Here is an 18,202-nt window from a genome sequence, read left to right on the forward strand (position 1 = left end):
AAAAAATGGGAAAAAATGGGAAAAAATGGGGAGAAAATGGGGGAAAATGGGGAAAAAAAGGGTTAAAAATGGGGGAAAAGGGGGGAAATGTCCTGGACCGGCCGCTGGGCCACCGAGCAGGGCCGGCCGCCGATGATGCGCGACTCGTCCTCCTCGGGAACTGGGGGGAAAACGGGGGAAAACGGGAAAAATGAGAAAAAATGGGAAAAAATGGGGAAAAATGGGGGAAAATCAGGGAAAAAAAGGGTTAAAAATGGGGAAAAAATGGGGAAATGTCCGGGAGCGGCCACTGGGCCACCGAGCAGGGCCGGCCGCCGATGATGCGCGACTCGTCCTCCTCGGGAACTGCAAAATGGGGGAAAACGGTGAGAAAACGGGAAAAATGGGGGGAAAATGGGAAAAAATGGGGGGAAAATGGGGAAAAAGGGGGGAAAAATGGGGGAAATGTCCTGGAACGGCCGCTGGGCCACCGAGCAGGGCCAGCCCGGTGATGCGCGACTCGTCCTCCTCGGGAACTGGGGGAAAAAACGGGGAAAATGGGAAAAATGAGAAAAAATTGGGAAAAATGGGGAAAAATCAGTGGAAAAAAGGGTTAAAAATGGGGAAAAAATGGGGGAAAAAGGGGAAATGTCCGGGAGCGGCCACTGGGCCACCGAGCAGGGCCGGCCCCGATGATGCGCGACTCGTCCTCCTTGGGAACTGCAAAATGGGGGAAAATGGGAAAAATGAGAAAAAATGGGGGGGAAATGGTGAAAAAATTGAGAAAAAATGGGGGAAAAAATAGTGAAAAAATGGTTTAAAAATGGGGGGGAAATCCATGACTCGTCCTCCTCGGGAACTGGGGGAAAAAACAGGGAAAACAGTGAGAAAATAGGGAAAAAAAGGGAAAAAATGGTGAAAAAATGGAGAAAAATTGGGGAAAAACAGGGAAAAAATGGGTTAAGAAATGGGAAAAAATGGGGGAAAGATCCGTGACTCGTCCTCCTCGGGAACTGCAAAAATGGGAGAAAACAGTGAGAAAACGGGAAAAATGGTGGAAAAATGGGAAAAAATGGGGAAAAAATGTGAAAAAATGGGGAAAAATCAGTGGGAAAAAAGGGTTAAAAATGGGGAAAAAGGGGGAAATGTCCTGGAGCGGCCGCTGGGCCACCGAGCAGGGCCGGCCCCGGTGATGCGCGACTCGTCCTGCTTGGGAACTGGGGGGAAAAATGGGGAAAATGGGAAAAATGAGAAAAATGGGGAAAAACGGGAAAAAACAGTGAAAAAAAGGAGAAAAAATGGGGAAAAAACAGTGAAAAAATGGGTTAAAAATGGGGGGGAAATCCATGACCCTTCCTCCTCGGGAACTGGGGAAAAACAGGGAAAACAGTGAGAAAATAGGAAAAATAGTGAAAAAATGGGAAAAAACAGTGAAAAAATGGAGAAAAAAATGGGGAAAAACAGTGAAAAACAGGGAAAAAATGGAGAAAAATGGGGGAAAAACAGTGAAAAAATGGGTTAAGAAATGGGAAAAAATGGGGGAAATATCCGTGACTCGTCCTCCTCGGGAAATGCAAAAAATGGGGGAAAACTGTGAGAAAATGGGAAAAATGGTGAAAAAATGGGAAAAAATGGGGAGAAAAAGGAGAAAATATGGGGGAAAATGGGGAGAAAATGGAGAAAAAATGGGGAAAAAGGAAAAAAAAATGGGAAAAAATGGTGAAAATACAGGAAAAATGGGGGGAAATTGAATAGGAAATTGGAGAAAAAAATACAGGGGAAAAATCGGGAGAAAAAAAGGGAATTTTGTCCCAAAAATGGTGAAAATGGTGGGAAAGGGTAAAATAAAAGTAAATAAATTGCAAAAAATCTGAAAAAAAAAAGGAAAAATGGCAGGAAAATGGAGGGGGAAGGAAAAAAATGGGGGGGAAAGGAAGAAATGAGGAATTGACCGAAAAATGAGGAAATTTTAGGGAATTTTGGGGAAAAGAGGAGGAAAATCTGGGGGAAATGGGGGGAAATCGACCAAAAAAGGGGAAAATTGAATTTTTGGGGTCAGAAAATCCCCAAAAGCCCCAAAATGTCGATCCCGGAACCCCCCGGGGGCTCCCTGGGGTTTGGGCGGGGCCAGGTGGGGCCAGGTGTGGTCACGTGACAACTCAGCTGGCGGCCAATCAGGTGTGCCGGAAGGTGTGACGTCATTGAGAGGTCACGTGGCTCATCTGGGCGGGGTCGGGGTCTCACCTGCCCAGGTGAGCTGGGTGTGGTCAAGGTGTCACCTGTCCAGGTGTGCCCAGGGTCCCTCACCTGCCCAGGTGAGCTGGGTGGGGTCAGGGTCTCACCTGGGTGGGGTCAGGGTTCCTCACCTGCCCAGGTGAGCTGGGTGTGCCCAGGGTCTCACCTGCCCAGGTGAGCTGGGTGTGCCCAGGGTCTCACCTGTCCGGGTGAGCTGGGTGTGCCCAGGGTCTCACCTGGGTGTGCCCAGGGTCCCTCACCTGCCCAGGTGAGCTGGGTGTGCCCAGGGTCTCACCTGGGTGTGCCCAGGGTCTCACCTGTCCGGGTGAGCTGGGTGTGCCCAGGGTCTCACCTGGGTGTGCCCAGGGTCCCTCACCTGCCCAGGTGAGCTGGGTGTGCTCAGGGTCGCTCACCTGCCCAGGTGAGCTGGGTGGGGTCAGGGTCCCTCACCTGCCCAGGTGAGCTGGGTGTGCCCAGGGTCTCACCTGGGTGTGCCCAGGGTTCCTCACCTGTCCAGGTGAGCTGGGTGGGGTCAGGGTCTCACCTGGGTGTGCCCAGGGTCCCTCACCTGCCCAGGTGAGCTGGGTGTGGTCAGGGTCTCACCTGGGTGAGGTCAGGGTCCCTCACCTGTCCAGGTGAGTTGGGTGGGTGTGCCCAGGGTCTCACCTGTCCAGGTGAGCTGGGTGTGCCCAGGGTCTCACCTGGGTGGGGTCAGAGTTCCTCACCTGTCCAGGTGATCTGGGTGGGGTCAGGGTCTCACCTGGGTGTGCCCAGGGTCTCATCTGGGTGTGCCCAGGGTCCCTCACCTGCCCAGGTGAGCTGGGTGGGGTCAGGGTTCCTCACCTGTCCAGGTGAGCTGGGTGGGGTCAGGGTTCCTCACCTGTCCAGGTGAGCTGGGTGTGCCCAGGGTCTCACCTGGGTGGGGTCAGGGTTCCTCACCTGTCCAGGTGAGCTGGGTGGGGTCAGGGTTCCTCACCTGCCCAGGTGAGCTGGGTGTGCCCAGGGTCTCACCTGGGTGGGGTCAGGGTTCCTCACCTGTCCAGGTGAGCTGGGTGTGCCCAGGGTCTCACCTGGGTGGGGTCAGGGTTCCTCACCTGCCCAGGACATTCCAACCACGCCCAGGTGGGGCCGGGGCCACCTGGGGCCACCTTGGAAAGGGACCTGGACCTGGGACCACCTTGAACCCCTGACCACCTGGACAGTGACCACCTTGAACCCCTGACCACCTGGACTGTGGCCACCTGGACAGTGACCACCTGGACCCAAGTGACCACCCTGACCCCGTGACCACCCTGGCCATGGTCACCTGGAGCCCGTGTCCACCTCAACCATCATCACCTGGTTCTTTGGGCCACCAGGACAGTGACCACCATGACCCTAATGACCACCTGGACATTGTGAGCACCTTGGCCATGGTCACCTGGGTCCTGTGTCCACCTTCATCCTCTGACCACCTGGACCTTGGGAGCACCTTGAACCTGTGACCACCTTGAGGGTGTCCGTCTTGACCCCATGACCACCTGGACTGTGGCCACCTTGAGAGTGACCACCTGGACCTGGAACCACCTTGACCCTGTGACCACCTTGGCCATGGTCACCTGGAGCCTGTGTCCACCTCAACCATCATCACCTGGTTCTTTGGGCCACCAGGACAGTGACCACCATGACCCCAATGACCACCTGGACTGTGACCACCTTGAACCCCTGACCACCTTGACCATGTGGCCACCCTGGCCATGGTCACCTGGACCTGTGGCCACCTTGACCACAACTTGAACTTTGTGACCACCTTGACCATAAACACCTGGACATTGTGACCACCTTGACAGTGACCACCTGGACTTCATGATCACCTTGATCCTATGCCCAGCTTGACCACCTGGACCCTGTGACCACCTGGACACCTTGACCACCTTGAGAGTGACCACCTGGACCCTGTGACCACCTGGACACCTTGACCACCTTGAGAGTGACCACCTAGACTTCATGACTGCCTTGACCATGACCACCTGGACCTCGGGACTACCTTGACCACCTTGACTCTGTGGCCACCTGGACTTGCAACCACCTTGACCACCTTGATCGTGATCACCTGAACTCTGTGACCACCCTGAGAGTGACCACCTGGACCTGTGACCACCTGGACCTTGGAACTACCTGGACCTCGGAACCACCTGGACAGTGACCACCTTGAGAGTGACCACCTGGACCTTGGAACCACCCGGACGTTGGGACCACCTGGACATTGGGACCATCTGAACATTGGGACCACTTGAACCTGTGACAACCTGAGCCCCATGACCACCTGAACTGTGGCCACCTGATCCTTGGGACCACCTGGACAGTGGCCACCTGGACCTTGTGACCACCTGGTCCTTGAGACTACCTGGACCTGGGACAATCTGGACCTGGGACTACCTGAGCCCTGTGACCACCTGGACTGTGACCACCTGGACTGTGACCACCTGGACCTTGGAACCACCTGGACTTTGGAACCACCTGGACAGTGACCACCTTGAGAGTGACCACCTGGACCTTGGAACCACCCGGACCTGTGACCACCTGAACTGTGGCCACCTGGACCTTGGAACCACCTGGACTTTGGAACCACCTGAACCTTGGGACCACCTGCACCTTGAGTCCACCTTGACCATGAGAACCTTGAGAGTGACCACCTGGACCTTGGAACCACCTTGACCACTCTGAGAGTGACCACCAGGACCTGTGACCACCTGGACTGTGACCACCTGGACTGTGACCACCTGGACTGTGACCACCCGGGCCCCACGGCCACCTGGAGGCCACGCCCCCGTCCCTCAGTGGCCCCTCCCCCCCGTGGCTCCGGTGTCTCGGGGTTGGGACATCGGCCCCACCGGACTGGTGGGACTGGTTTGGACTGGTGGGGACGGGGGAACCTCCCTGGCTCTGGAATCCCGGAACTCCTCCCACGGATTGCAGGGACATCCTGGAGGAGCTTTGGTTCCACCTGAGCTCACCTGTGCTCACCTGGCTCCACCTGGTCCCACCTGAGCTCACCTGAGCTCACCTGAGCTCACCTGAAACCATCTGAGCCCACCTGAGCTCACCTGGTCCCACCTGTGCTCACCTGGCTCCACCTGGTCCCACCTGGGCTCACCTGAGCTCACCTGAAACCATCTGAGCCCACCTGAGCTCACCTGGTCCCACCTGAGCTCACCTGGGCTCACCTGGTCCCACCTGAGCTCACCTGTGCTCACCTGGGCTCACCTGAAACCATCTGAGCCCACCTGAGCTCACCTGGTCCCACCTGAGCTCACCTGTGCTCACCTGAGCTCACCTGAAACCATCTGAGCCCACCTGAGCTCACCTGGTCCAACCTGAACTCACCTGAGCTCACCTGGTCCCACCTGAGCTCACCTGTGCTCACCTGAGCTCACCTGAAACCATCTGAGCCCACCTGAGCTCATCTGAAACCATCTGAGCTCACCTGAAACCACCTGGTCGCATGTGGTCCCACCTGAGCTCACCTGGTCCCACCTGAGCTCACCTGGTCCCACCTGAGCTCACCTGAAACCACCTGACCCCACCCGGTCACATGTGGTCCCACCTGAGCTCACCTGGTCCCACCAGGTCCCCCCTGGTCCAGGTGGAATTCTGGTGGTCACTGCTGGTCCCTCCCGTGGGAAAAGCTCTCCTGGGAATTCTCTGGCCACCGTGACCACCTGGACAGTGACCACCCTGAGAGTGACCACCTGGACAGTGATCACCTGGACAGTGACCACCCTGAGAGTGACCACCTGGACCTGTGACCACCTGGACCTGTGACCACCTTGACCTGTGACCACCTGGACCCTGTGACCACCTGGACCTTGGGGTCACCTTGACACCTTGTCCACCATGAGCACCTTGAGAGTGACCACCTGCACCTTGGGACCACCTGGGCCCTGTGACCACTCTGAGAGTGACCACCATGACCCTGTGACCACCTGGACCTTGCAACAACCTTGACCGCGACCACCCTGAGAGTGACCACCTGGACATTGGGACCACCTTGACCTGTGACTGCCTTGACCATGTGACCACCTGGACAGTGACCACCTTAACCATGACCAGAGTGACCACCTGGACCTGTGACTGCCTTGAATGACCACCTGCACCTTGGGGCCACCTTGGCCATGAGCATCTTGAGAGTGACCACCTGGTCTTCATGACCACCTTGACCTGTGACCACCTTGAGCGACCACCTGGACAGTGACCACCTGGACCCTGTGACCACCTGGACCTTGGCACCACCTTGACCACGACCACCTTGAGAGTGACCACCTGGACTTCGTGACCATCTTGACCACCTGCACCTTGGAGCCACCTTGACCATGAGCACCATGAGCACCTTGAGAGTGGCCACCTGGACATTGGGACCACCTTGACCATGAGCACCTTGACCATGTGACCACCTGGACAGTGACCACCTTAACCATGACCAGAGTGACCACCTGGACCTGTGACTGCCTTGAATGACCACCTGCACCTTGGGGCCACCTTGACCATGACCACCTTGACCACCCTGACAGTGACCACCTGGATTTCATGACCACCTTGACCTGTGACCACCTTGAGAGTGACCACCTGGACCTTGGCACCACCTTGACCCTGTGACCACTCTGAGAGTGACCACCATGACCCTGTGACCACCTGGACCTTGCAACAACCTTGACCGCGACCACCCTGAGAGTGACCACCTGGACATTGGGACCACCTTGACCTGTGACCACCTGGACCATGTGACCACCTGGACAGTGACCACCTTAACCATGACCAGAGTGACCACCTGGACCTGTGACTGCCTTGATTGACCACCTGGACCGTGGGGCCACCTTGACCATGAGCATCTTGAGAGTGACCACCTGGTCTTCATGACCACCTTGACCTGTGACCACCTTGAGCGACCACCTGGACCTTGACACCACCTGGACCCTGTGACCACCTGGATCTTGCAACCACCTTGACCACGACCACCATGAGAGTGACCACCTGGACTTCGTGACCACCTTGACCACCTGCACCTTGGAGCCACCTTGACCATGAGCACCATGAGCACCTTGAGAGTGGCCACCTGGACATTGGGACCACCTTGACCCTGTGACCACCTTGACTATGTGACCACCTGGACAGTGACCACCTTAACCATGACCAGAGTGACCACCTGGACCTGTGACTGCCTTGATTGACCACCTGGACCGTGGGGCCACCTTGACCATGAGCACCTTGAGTGACCACCTTGATCATGACCACCTGGATCTTGGAGTCACCTTGACACCTTGTCCACCCTGACAGTGACCACCTTGACCATGACCACCTGGACCCTGTGACCACCTGGACCTTGGGACCACCTTGACCATGAGCACCTTGACCACCCTGGGACTGACCAACTGGACATTGGCACCACTTGGACCTGTGACCACTTGGGCCTTGGGACCACCCTGAGAGTGACCACCTGGACTTCATGACCACCTTGACCATGACCACCTGGACCATGTGACCACCTGGACAGTGACCACCTTAACCGTGACCAGAGTGACCACCTGGACCTGTGACTGCCTTGAATGACCACCTGCACCTTGGGGCCACCTTGGCCATGACCACCTTGACCACCCTAAGAGTGACCACCTGGATTTCATGACCACCTGGACATTGGGACCACCTGGACAGTGACCACCTGCACCATGACCAGAGTGACCACCTGGACCTTGGGGCCACCTTGACCATGAGCACCTTGAGAGTGACCACCTGGACCTGTGACCACATGGACCTTGGGGTCACCTTGACACCTTGTCCACCCTGACAGTGACCACCTGGACTTTATGGCCACCTTACCATGAGTGATTCTGAGACCACCTGGACAGTGACCACCTGCACCTTGGGACCACCTGGACAGTGACCACCCTGAGAGTGACCACCTTCACCCTGTGACCACCTTGACCCTGTGACCACCTGGACCCTGTGACCAACTTGACCATGTGACCACCTTGAGAGTGACCACCTGGACATTGTGACCACCTGGACCATGACCAGAGTGACCACCTGGACCTGTGACTGCCTTGAGTGACCACCTGCACCTTGGGACTACCCAGACTTCATGACCACCTTAGGAGTGACCACCTTGACCATGAGCACCTGAGCCCTGTGACCACCTTGACCTGTGACTGCCTTGAATGACCACCTGCACCTTGGGGCCACCTTGACCATGAGCACCTTGAGAGTGGCCACCTGGACTTCTTGACTACCTGGACCCTGTGACCACCTGGACCTTGGGACCACCTTGACCATGAGCACCTTGACCACCCTGGGACTGACCAACTGGACATTGTGACCACCTGGACAGTGACCATCCTAACCACGACCAGAGTGACCACCTTGACCTGTAACCACTTTGACCACCCTGAGAGTGACCACCTTGGCCTTGTGTCCACCTTGAGTGACCACCTTGACCATGAGCACCTTGAGAGTGACCACCTGGACCTTGGCACCATCTGGACCCTGTGACCACCCTGAGAGTGACCACCTGGACATTGGGACCACCTTGACCATGAGCACCCTGAAGCCACCTGGACAGCAACCACCTTGACCATGTGACCACCTTGAGAGTGACCACCTGGACAGTGACCACCTTGACCATGAGCACCGTGACCACCCTGACCATGAGCACCGTGACCACCTTGAGAGTGACCACCTTGAGTGACCATCTTGACCCCTCGACCACCCTGAGTGACCACCTGGACCTTGGGGCCACCTTGAGTGACCACCCTGAGTGTCCGCCCTGAGTGACCACCCTGACCACCTGGACCCCTTGTCCACCCTGAGTGACCGCCCTGAGTGACCGGGAAGTTTGGGGGTGGCCCCGAGGTTTGGGGGTCCCGCCCGGGAGTGGCGGATTTGGGGCGAGGAACGCCGGGATGGGGTCGGAAACTCCCGGGAATTCCGAGGGGGACGGATCCGACGGGACCCCGGGGGACTCCCAAAAACCCCAAAACCACCAGAAATCAAAACCCCAAAACCGCAAAACCCGAAAACCCCAAACCCCAAAAACCAAACTTCAAACCCCAAATTCCCAAACCCCAAACCTCAACCCCCAAATCCCCAGAATCCCAAACCCCAAACCCCAATAACCAAACCTCAACCCCCAAATTCCCAAACCTCAAACCCCAAATCCCCAGAATCCCAAACCCCAAAAACCCCAAACCCCAAACCCCAAATCCCCAGAATCCCAAACCCCAAATCCCCAGAATCCCAAACCCCAAATCCCAAACCCCAAATTCCCAAACCTCAACCCCCAAATCTCCAGAATCCCAAACCCCAAACCCCAAATCCCCAGAATCCTAAACCCCAAACCCCAAACCCCCAGAATCCCAAAACCCAAAACACCAAAAACCCCAAATCCCAAACCCCCAAACCCCAAACCTCAACCCCCAAATCCCCAGAATCCCAAACCTCAAAATCCCAAAACCAAAGTTCCTCAAAACCCCCAAATCCCAAAATCCCCAAAAACCCCAAACCCAAAATCCCAAAACCTCAAAGCCCGAACCCCAAACCCCCAAAAAACCAAACCCCCAAAATCCCCAAAAACCCCAAACCCCAAATCCCAAAATCCCCAAAACCCAAAATCCCAAACTCCAAAGCCCAAAACTCAAAAAACCCAAACCCCGAAATCCCCAAACCCAAAAAACCCAAACCCCAAAATCACCAAATCCCAAAACCCAAAATCCCAAATCCCTCAACCCCAAAACCCCAAAACTGGAATTCCCAAAACCCCAAAATTCCTGAAACAATTCCCAAAATTCCCAAAATAATTCCCCAAATCATTCCCAAAATTCCTAAAATAATTCCAGAAATGCCCAAAATTATTCCCCAAACCATTCCCGAAATTCCCAAACCATTCCCAAAATTCCTGAAAAAATTCCTGAAATTGCCCAAAATTCCTGAAAAAATTCCTGAAATTCCCCAAACTTCCTGAGACCATTCCCAAAATTCCCCAAACCATTCCCAAAATTCCCCAAACCATTCCCAAAATTGCCCAGACCATTCCCAAAATTGCCCAAAAATTCTCAAACCATGCCTGAAATTCACAAAATTGTTCCCAAAATTCCAGAAATTATTCCTGAAATTCCCAAAATAATTCCTGAAAGTCCCAAAATTCCCAAAATGATTCCAACAATGTCCAAAATTATTCCCAAAACCATTCCTGAAATTCTCAAAATTCCCCGAAATTCCCCAAACCATCCCGGAAATTCCCGAAACCATTCCTGAAATTCCCCAAAATTATTCAAAACCATTCCCAAAATTCCCCAAAACAATTCCCAAAATTGCCCAAAAATTCCCCAAACCATCCCCAAAATTCCCCAAACCATCCCCAAAATTCCCCAAACCATTCCCAAAATTCCCCAAAATTCCCCAAACCATTCCCAAAATTCCCCAAACCATTCCCAAAATTCCCCAAAATTCCCCAAACCATTCCCAAAATTCCCCAAACCATTCCCAAAATTGCCCAAAATTCCTGAAACCATTCCTGAAATTGCCCAAAATTCCCCAAACAATTCCCAAAATTCTCGAAACCACTCCCAAAATTGCCCAAAATTCCCCAAACCATCCCCAAAATTGCCTGAAAATTTCCAAAACAATTCCCGAAATTGCCCAAAATTCCCCAAACAATTCCCAAAATTGCCCAAAAATTCCTGAAACCATTCCTGAAATTGCCCAAAATTCCCGAAACCATTCCCAAAATTCCCCAAACCATTCCAAAAATTGCCCAAAATTCCTGAAACCATTCCTGAAATTCCCGAAACAATTCCCAAAAACTGCCCAAAATTCCCCAAACCATTCCCGAAATTCCCCAAAATTCCCGACCCGTTCCCGAAATCGCGGCTCCCCTCCCCCACTCACGCTCCTGGCCGCCGCGCGCCCGCGGGAGGAGGAGGAGGAGGAGGAGGAGCAGCGGGAGGGGGATGAAGGCTCCGGGAGCCATTGCTGGGAACGGCAGAGAGAGAAAAACCACCGGCAGAGAGGGGGTTAAAGGGGCGGGGCCAGAGGGGTTCGGGGATTTTTGGGGGGAATTTTTGGGGATTTTTTTGGCATTCTTTTGGGGGAATTTTTGGAATTGTGGGGGATTTTTTGGGGGAAATTTGGGGGAATTTTTGGGGATTTTTTTGGGATTTTTTGGGGGGAATTTTTGGAATTGTGGGGGATTTTTTGGGGGGAATTTTTGGAATTTTGGGGGATTTTTTGGGGATTTTTAGGGGGAATTTTTGGAATTTTGGGGGATTTTGGGGGGATTTTAGGGATTTTTGGAGGGATTTTGGGGGAATTTTTTGGGGATTTTGGGGGGATTTTTGGGGGGAATTTTTGGGATTTTTGGGGTGAATTTTTTGAATTTTGGGGGGAATTTGGGGGATTTTGGGGGGAAATTTTGGGATTTTATAGGGGGATTTTAGGGATTTTTGGAGGGATTTTGGGGGAATCTTTTGGGATTTTTTGGGGAGAATTTTTGGAATTTTTGGGGGAATTTGGGGGATTTTGTGGGGAAATTTGGGGGATTTTGTGGGGAAATTTGGGGGGAATTTTTGGGATTTTTGGGGGGAAATTCGGGGGAATTTTGGGGATTTTTGGAGGGGATTTTGGGGAATTTTGGGGATTTTGGGGAAATTTTGGGGATTTGGGAGGAATTTGGGGATTTTTGGGCTGAATTTGGGGGGCATTTTGTGGAAATTTTGTGGGAATTTTGAGGATCATGATTTCAGGTGGGTTCAGGTGAGATCCAGGTAAAACCCAGGTGGGATTTGGGGAAATTTTGGGAATTTTGGGGCTCATGAATCCAGGTGAGAGCCAGGTGAGAGCCAGGTGGGATCCAGGTAAAATCTGGGGGGATTTTGGGGGGAATTTTGGGGCTCATGAATCCAGGTGAGAGCCAGGTGAGATCCAGGTAAAATCCAGGTGGGATCTGGGGGGATTTTGGGGGAATTTGGATCCAGGTGGAATCCGGGTGGGATCCAGGTGGGATCTCACCTGGATCCAAACCCCCAAAATTCCCCCCACATCCCACCTGCATTGTGGCCACGCCCCCCCCTCCAAATTCTATCTGGATTTTGGCCACGCCCCCTCCCGGCTACCTGGATCCCAAACCCCAAAATTCTCCAAAAAATCCCACCTGGGTCAGAACTCACCTGGATGGATCTCACTGGATCGGGCTCATCTGGATCAGACTCACCTGGATCGGGGCTCACTCACCTGGCTCGGACTCACCTGGCTCGGACTCACCTGGCTCGGACTCACCTGGCTCGGACTCACCTGGATCTCACCTGGCTGGGACTCACCTGGATCGGGGCTCACTCATCTGGATCGGGACTCACCTGGCTCCGACTCACCTGGATCAGGCTCACCTGGATCAGGCTCACCTGGATCAGGGCTCACTCACCTGCATCTCACCTGGATCAGGCTCACCTGGATGAGACTCACCTGCATCTCACCTGGATCAGGCTCACCTGGATGAGACTCACCTGGATCAGGCTCATCTGGATCTGACCTGGATCTCACCTGGCTCGGATTCACCCGGACCTCACCTGGATCTCACCTGACACAGTCTCACCTGGATCGGGGCTCACCTGGCTCTCACCTGGATCGGGGCTCACCTGGCTCTCACCTGGCTCAGATTCCCCTGGATCTCACCTGGCTCTCACCTGTCTCGGTCTCACCTGGCTCGCGCTCACCTGGGTCTCACCTGGATCTCACCTGGCTCTCACCCGGCTCTCACCTGTCTCGGTCTCACCTGGCTCGCGCTCACCTGGATCTCACCTGGCTCGGTCTCACCTGGCTCGGTCTCACCTGGATCTCACCCGGCTCTCACCTGGATCTCACCCGGCTCTCACCTGGCTCGGATTCCCCTGGGTCTCACCCGGCTCTCACCTGGCTCTCACCTGGCTCTCACCTGTCTCGGTCTCACCTGGCTCTCACCTGTCTCGGTCTCACCTGGCTCGCGCTCACCTGGGTCGGGCCGGGAGCTCTTATAGGGGGAGGGTGGGTGGGGGAGGGGCGGGATGGGGGTGGGGGAGGGGCGGTGACGCGGGGGAGGGAGGGGCCCCCGGGAGGAGCCCCCGCACCGGGTGGGGGAGGGGCCCGGCGAGGAAGCGCCCGAGGGGGGGGAGGGGAGGAGAAGCGGCCCCTCCCCCACTGCTGAGCCCGGCCCTGAGCTCGGTTCCGGTCCTGATCCCGGTCCTCGTCCTGATCCTGATCCCGATCCTCGGCCTGATCCTGGTCCTGAGCCTAATCCCGGTCCTGATCCTGATCCCGATCCTCGGCCTGATCCTAATCCTGATCCCGATCCTGATCCTGATCCTGATCCTGATCCCGATCCTGATCCTCGTCCTGATCCTGATCCCGATCCTCGTCCTGATCCTGATCCTGATCCTGATCCTCGTCCTGATCCTGATCCTGATCCCGATCCTGATCCTGGTCCTGATCCCGGTCCTGATCTGAGCCTAATTCTGATCCTGATCCCGGTCCTGATCCTGATCCTGGTCCTGATCCTGATACCGGTCCTGAGCCTAATTCTGATCCCAGTCCTGATCCCGATCCTGATCCTGATCCCGATCCTGATCCTGACCCCAGTCCTGGTCCCAGTCCTGATCCTGATCCTGATCCCGGTCCTGGCCCCTGTTCAGATCCTGGTCTGGGTCCGAACCCTGATCCGGGTTCTAATCCCAATCCCCGTTCGTATCTTGGTCCCGGTCCCGGTCCTGATCCTGAGCCTAATCCTGATCCCGGTCAAGGTCCTGGTCCTAACCCTGGTCCGAACCCTGATCTGGGTCCTAATCCCAATCCCTGTCCTTATCTTGATCCTGATCCTGATCCTGACCCTGATCCCGGTCCTGGCCCCTGTTCAGATCCTGGTCTGGGTCCGAACCCTGATCCGGGTCCTAAACCCGATCCCCGGCCTTATCTTGGTCCTGGTCTGGGTCTTGATCTGGGTCCTAATTCTGATCCTGAGCCTAATCCTGATCCCAATCCTAGTCCTGATCCCCATCCTGGTCCTAATCCCTGTCCTGATCCTGATTCTGATTCTAGTCTTGATCACGATTCCAATCCTGATCCTGATCCCGATCCCGATCCTGATCCCAATCCTGATCCTGATCCCGATCCCGATCCCGATCCCAATCCCGATCCCGATCCTGATCCCAGTCCTGATCCTGATCCCGATCCTGATCCTGATCCCGATCCCTGATCCTGATCCTGATCCCGATCCTGATCCCGATCCTGATCCTGATCCCGATCCCGATCCCGATCCTGATCCCAGTTCTGATCCCGATCCCGATCCTGATCCCAGTTCTGATCCTGATCCCCAGCTGTGACCCCTCCCCCAGGTGTGTCCCCAGCTGTGTCCCCTCAGGTGTGACAGGTGACCCCAGCTGTGTTCCCAGGTGTGTCCCCTGCTGTGACCCCAGGTGTCCCCAGGTGTGTCCCCTCAGGTGTCCCCAGCTGTGTCCCCTCAGGTGTGACAGGTGACCCCAGCTGTGTTCCCAGGTGTGTCCCCTGCTGTGACCCCAGGTGTCCCCAGGTGTGTCCCCTCAGGTGTCCCCAGCTGTGTCCCCTCAGGTGTGACAGGTGACCCCAGCTGTGTTCCCAGGTGTGTCCCCTGCTGTGACCCCAGGTGTCCCCAGGTGTGTCCCCTCAGGTGTCCCCAGCTGTGTCCCCTCAGGTGTGACAGGTGACCCCAGCTGTGTTCCCAGGTGTGTCCCCTGCTGTGACCCCAGGTGTCCCCAGGTGTGTCCCCTCAGGTGTCCCCAGCTGTGTCCCCTCAGGTGTGACAGGTGACCCCAGGTGTGTCCCCTGCTGTGTCCCCTCCCCCCCAGCTGTGTCCCCAGCTGTGTCCCCTCAGGTGTCCCCAGCTGTGTCCCCTCAGGTGTGACAGGTGACCCCAGCTGTGTCCCCTGCTGTGTCCCCTCCCCCGAGTCCCCCCCGCCCTCACCTGTCCCAGCCCTTCGTGTGGGACCTGGCACCGGGGGGACACCTGAGGGGACACAGGGACACCCACGGGGACACCTGAGGGGACACATCTGACACTGAGGGGACACAGGGACACCCAGGGGGACACAGGTGGGACACAGGTGACAATGAGGGGACACAGGGACACCCAGGGGGACACAGGTGGGACACAGGTGACAATGAGGGGACACAGGGACACCCACGGGGACACAGGTGGGACACATCTGACACTGAGGGGACACAGGGACACCCACGGGGACACAGGTGGGACACAGGTGACAATGAGGGGACACAGGGACACCCACGGGGACACAGGTGGGACACAGGTGACAATGAGGGGACACAGGGACACCCACGGGGACACAGGTGGGACACAGGTGACAATGAGGGGACACAGGGACACCCACGGGGACACAGGTGGGACACAGGTGACACTGAGGGGACACCTGAGGGGCACCTGAGGGGACGATGAGAGGACACAAGTGACACCTGAGGTGACACAGCGAATCACAAAGGGACACCTGAGGGGACACAGGTGACACCTGAGGGGACACAGGTGACACTGGGGATCACAAAGGGACACCTGAGGGGACACAGGTGACACCTGAGGGGATCACAAAGAGACACCTGAGGGGACACAGGGACAATGAGGAGCCCCCAGGTGACACCTGAGGGGACACAAGTGACACCTGAGGTGACACCTGAGGGGGCCCGGCAGTGGCCGCACCCCCGGCCGGCGACAGTGACAGCGACAGCGACAGCGACACCGACAGCGCCAGCGCGGGGGGCGGGGCCTGACCGGTCCCGCCGGTGCCACCGTGTGCCAGCCGTGTGTCACCCGTGTGTCACCTGTGTGTCACATGTGTGCCACCCCTGTGCCACCCCTGTGTCACCGCTGTCACCTCCGGGCCGGGAGGGGAGCGCAGCCCCGCCCCCACCCGCGCTGGGACAGCGGGGGTGGCACTGGGGACACTGGGGACACTGGGGTGGCACTGGGGGTGACACTGGGGTGGCACTGGGGACACTGGGGACTCTGGGGTGGCACTGGGGACACTGGGGACACTGGGGTGGCACTGGGGACACTGGGGTGGCACTGGGGGTGACACTGGGGTGGCACTGGGGGCACTGGGGACACTGGGGACACTGGGGTGGCACTGGGGACACTGGGGACACTGGGGTGGCACTGGGGACACTGGGGTGGCACTGGGGACACTGGGGACACTGGGGTGGCACTGGGGACTCTGGGGTGGCACTGGGGTGGCACTGGGGTGGCACTGGGGTGGCACTGGGGACACTGGGGTGGCACTGGGGGTGACACTGGGGTGGCACTGGGGACACTGGGGACTCTGGGGTGGCACTGGGGACACTGGGGACACTGGGGTGGCACTGGGGACACTGGGGTGGCACTGGGGGTGACACTGGGGTGGCACTGGGGGCACTGGGGACACTGGGGACACTGGGGTGGCACTGGGGACACTGGGGACACTGGGGTGGCACTGGGGACACTGGGGTGGCACTGGGGACACTGGGGACACTGGGGTGGCACTGGGGACTCTGGGGTGGCACTGGGGTGGCACTGGGGTGGCACTGGGGTGGCACTGGGGACACTGGGGTGGCACTGGGGGTGACACTGGGGTGGCACTGGGGGTGACACTGGGGACACTGGGGTGGCACTGGGGACACTGGGGACTCTGGGGTGGCACTGGGGTGGCACTGGGGTGGCACTGGGGACACTGGGGTGGCACTGGGGACACTGGGGTGGCACTGGGGTGGCACTGGGGTGGCACTGGGGACACTGGGGACTCTGGGGACACTGGGGACACTGGGGTGGCACTGGGGTGGCACTGGGGACTCTGGGGTGGCACTGGGGTGGCACTGGGGTGGCACTGGGGACACTGGGGTGGCACTGGGGGCACTGGGGACACTGGGGACACTGGGGTGGCACTGGGGACACTGGGGTGGCACTGGGGACACTGGGGACACTGGGGACACTGGGGTGGCACTGGGGACACTGGGGTGGCACTGGGGACTCTGGGGTGGCACTGGGGTGGCACTGGGGGTGACACTGGGGTGGCACTGGGGTGGCACTGGGGTGGCACTGGGGACACTGGGGACACTGGGGTGGCACTGGGGACACTGGGGACACTGGGGACACTGGGGACACTGGGGTGGCACTGGGGACACTGGGGTGGCACTGGGGTGGCACTGGGGACACTGGGGACACTGGGGTGGCACTGGGGACACTGGGGACACTGGGGTGGCACTGGGGTGGCACTGGGGACTCTGGGGTGGCACTGGGGTGGCACTGGGGTGGCACTGGGGACTCTGGGGTGGCACTGGGGTGGCACTGGGGACACTGGGGACACTGGGGTGGCACTGGGGTGGCCCAGGTGACACTGGTGACATGGGGGTGACAGTGGTGACACCAGGGGTGGCACAGAGGACACCGGTGACACTGAGGTGGTGACACTGGGCTGGCACTGGGGGTGGCACTGAGGGGGTGGCACTGGGGACACTGGGGTGGCACTGGGGACACTGGGAGCGGCAGTTGTGACACTCAGGGGTGGCCCAGGTGGCACTGGTGACACTGGGGGTGGCACTGGTGGCCCCAGGGTGACCCGGGGGTGGCACTGAGGGGGTGGCACAGGTGACACCGGCGTGGTGACACCAGGGGTGGCCCCAGGGTGACCCGGGGTGGCACTGCAGGGGTGGCACTGGGGGTGCCACAGGTGACACTGGGTGGTGACACTGGGGTGGCACTGGGGTGACACTGGGGTGGCACTGGGGACACTGGGGACACTGGGGTGACGCTGAGGTGACAGTGGGGGGGTGGCAGTGGAGACACCGGGGGTGGCACTGAGGTGACACTGCAGGTGACACTGACGGGGTGGCACTGGGGACATCGGGGTGGCACTGGTGACACTGGGATGGTGGCACTGAGGTGACACCCGGGGGTGGCACTGGGGGTGACACTGATGGG

At 57.6% G+C, this 18,202-nt stretch overlaps 1 protein-coding gene and 1 long non-coding RNA gene across 2 annotated transcripts in view; both read right to left on the reverse strand.

Annotated features, from left to right (window-relative positions):
- Window positions 1–18,202, reverse strand: part of LOC135288552 (kallikrein-14-like) — a 31,067-nt gene that overhangs the window by 8,643 nt on the left and 4,222 nt on the right. The window contains exon 2 of the mRNA XM_064401942.1: window positions 11,131–11,214. Coding sequence (XP_064258012.1) covers window positions 11,131–11,214 — 84 coding nt within the window. The remainder of the gene's footprint in view (window positions 1–11,130; window positions 11,215–18,202) is intronic.
- LOC135288421 (uncharacterized) lies at window positions 12,488–13,011 on the reverse strand. Its single transcript, XR_010351539.1, has 3 exons — window positions 12,910–13,011; window positions 12,700–12,845; window positions 12,488–12,658 (listed from the first exon to the last, which is right to left on the reverse strand). It is a non-coding gene; the product is annotated as an uncharacterized LOC135288421 (long non-coding RNA).

Source organism: Passer domesticus, chromosome 33 (assembly GCF_036417665.1).
Source record: "Passer domesticus isolate bPasDom1 chromosome 33, bPasDom1.hap1, whole genome shotgun sequence".
Lineage (NCBI taxonomy): Eukaryota > Metazoa > Chordata > Aves > Passeriformes > Passeridae > Passer > Passer domesticus.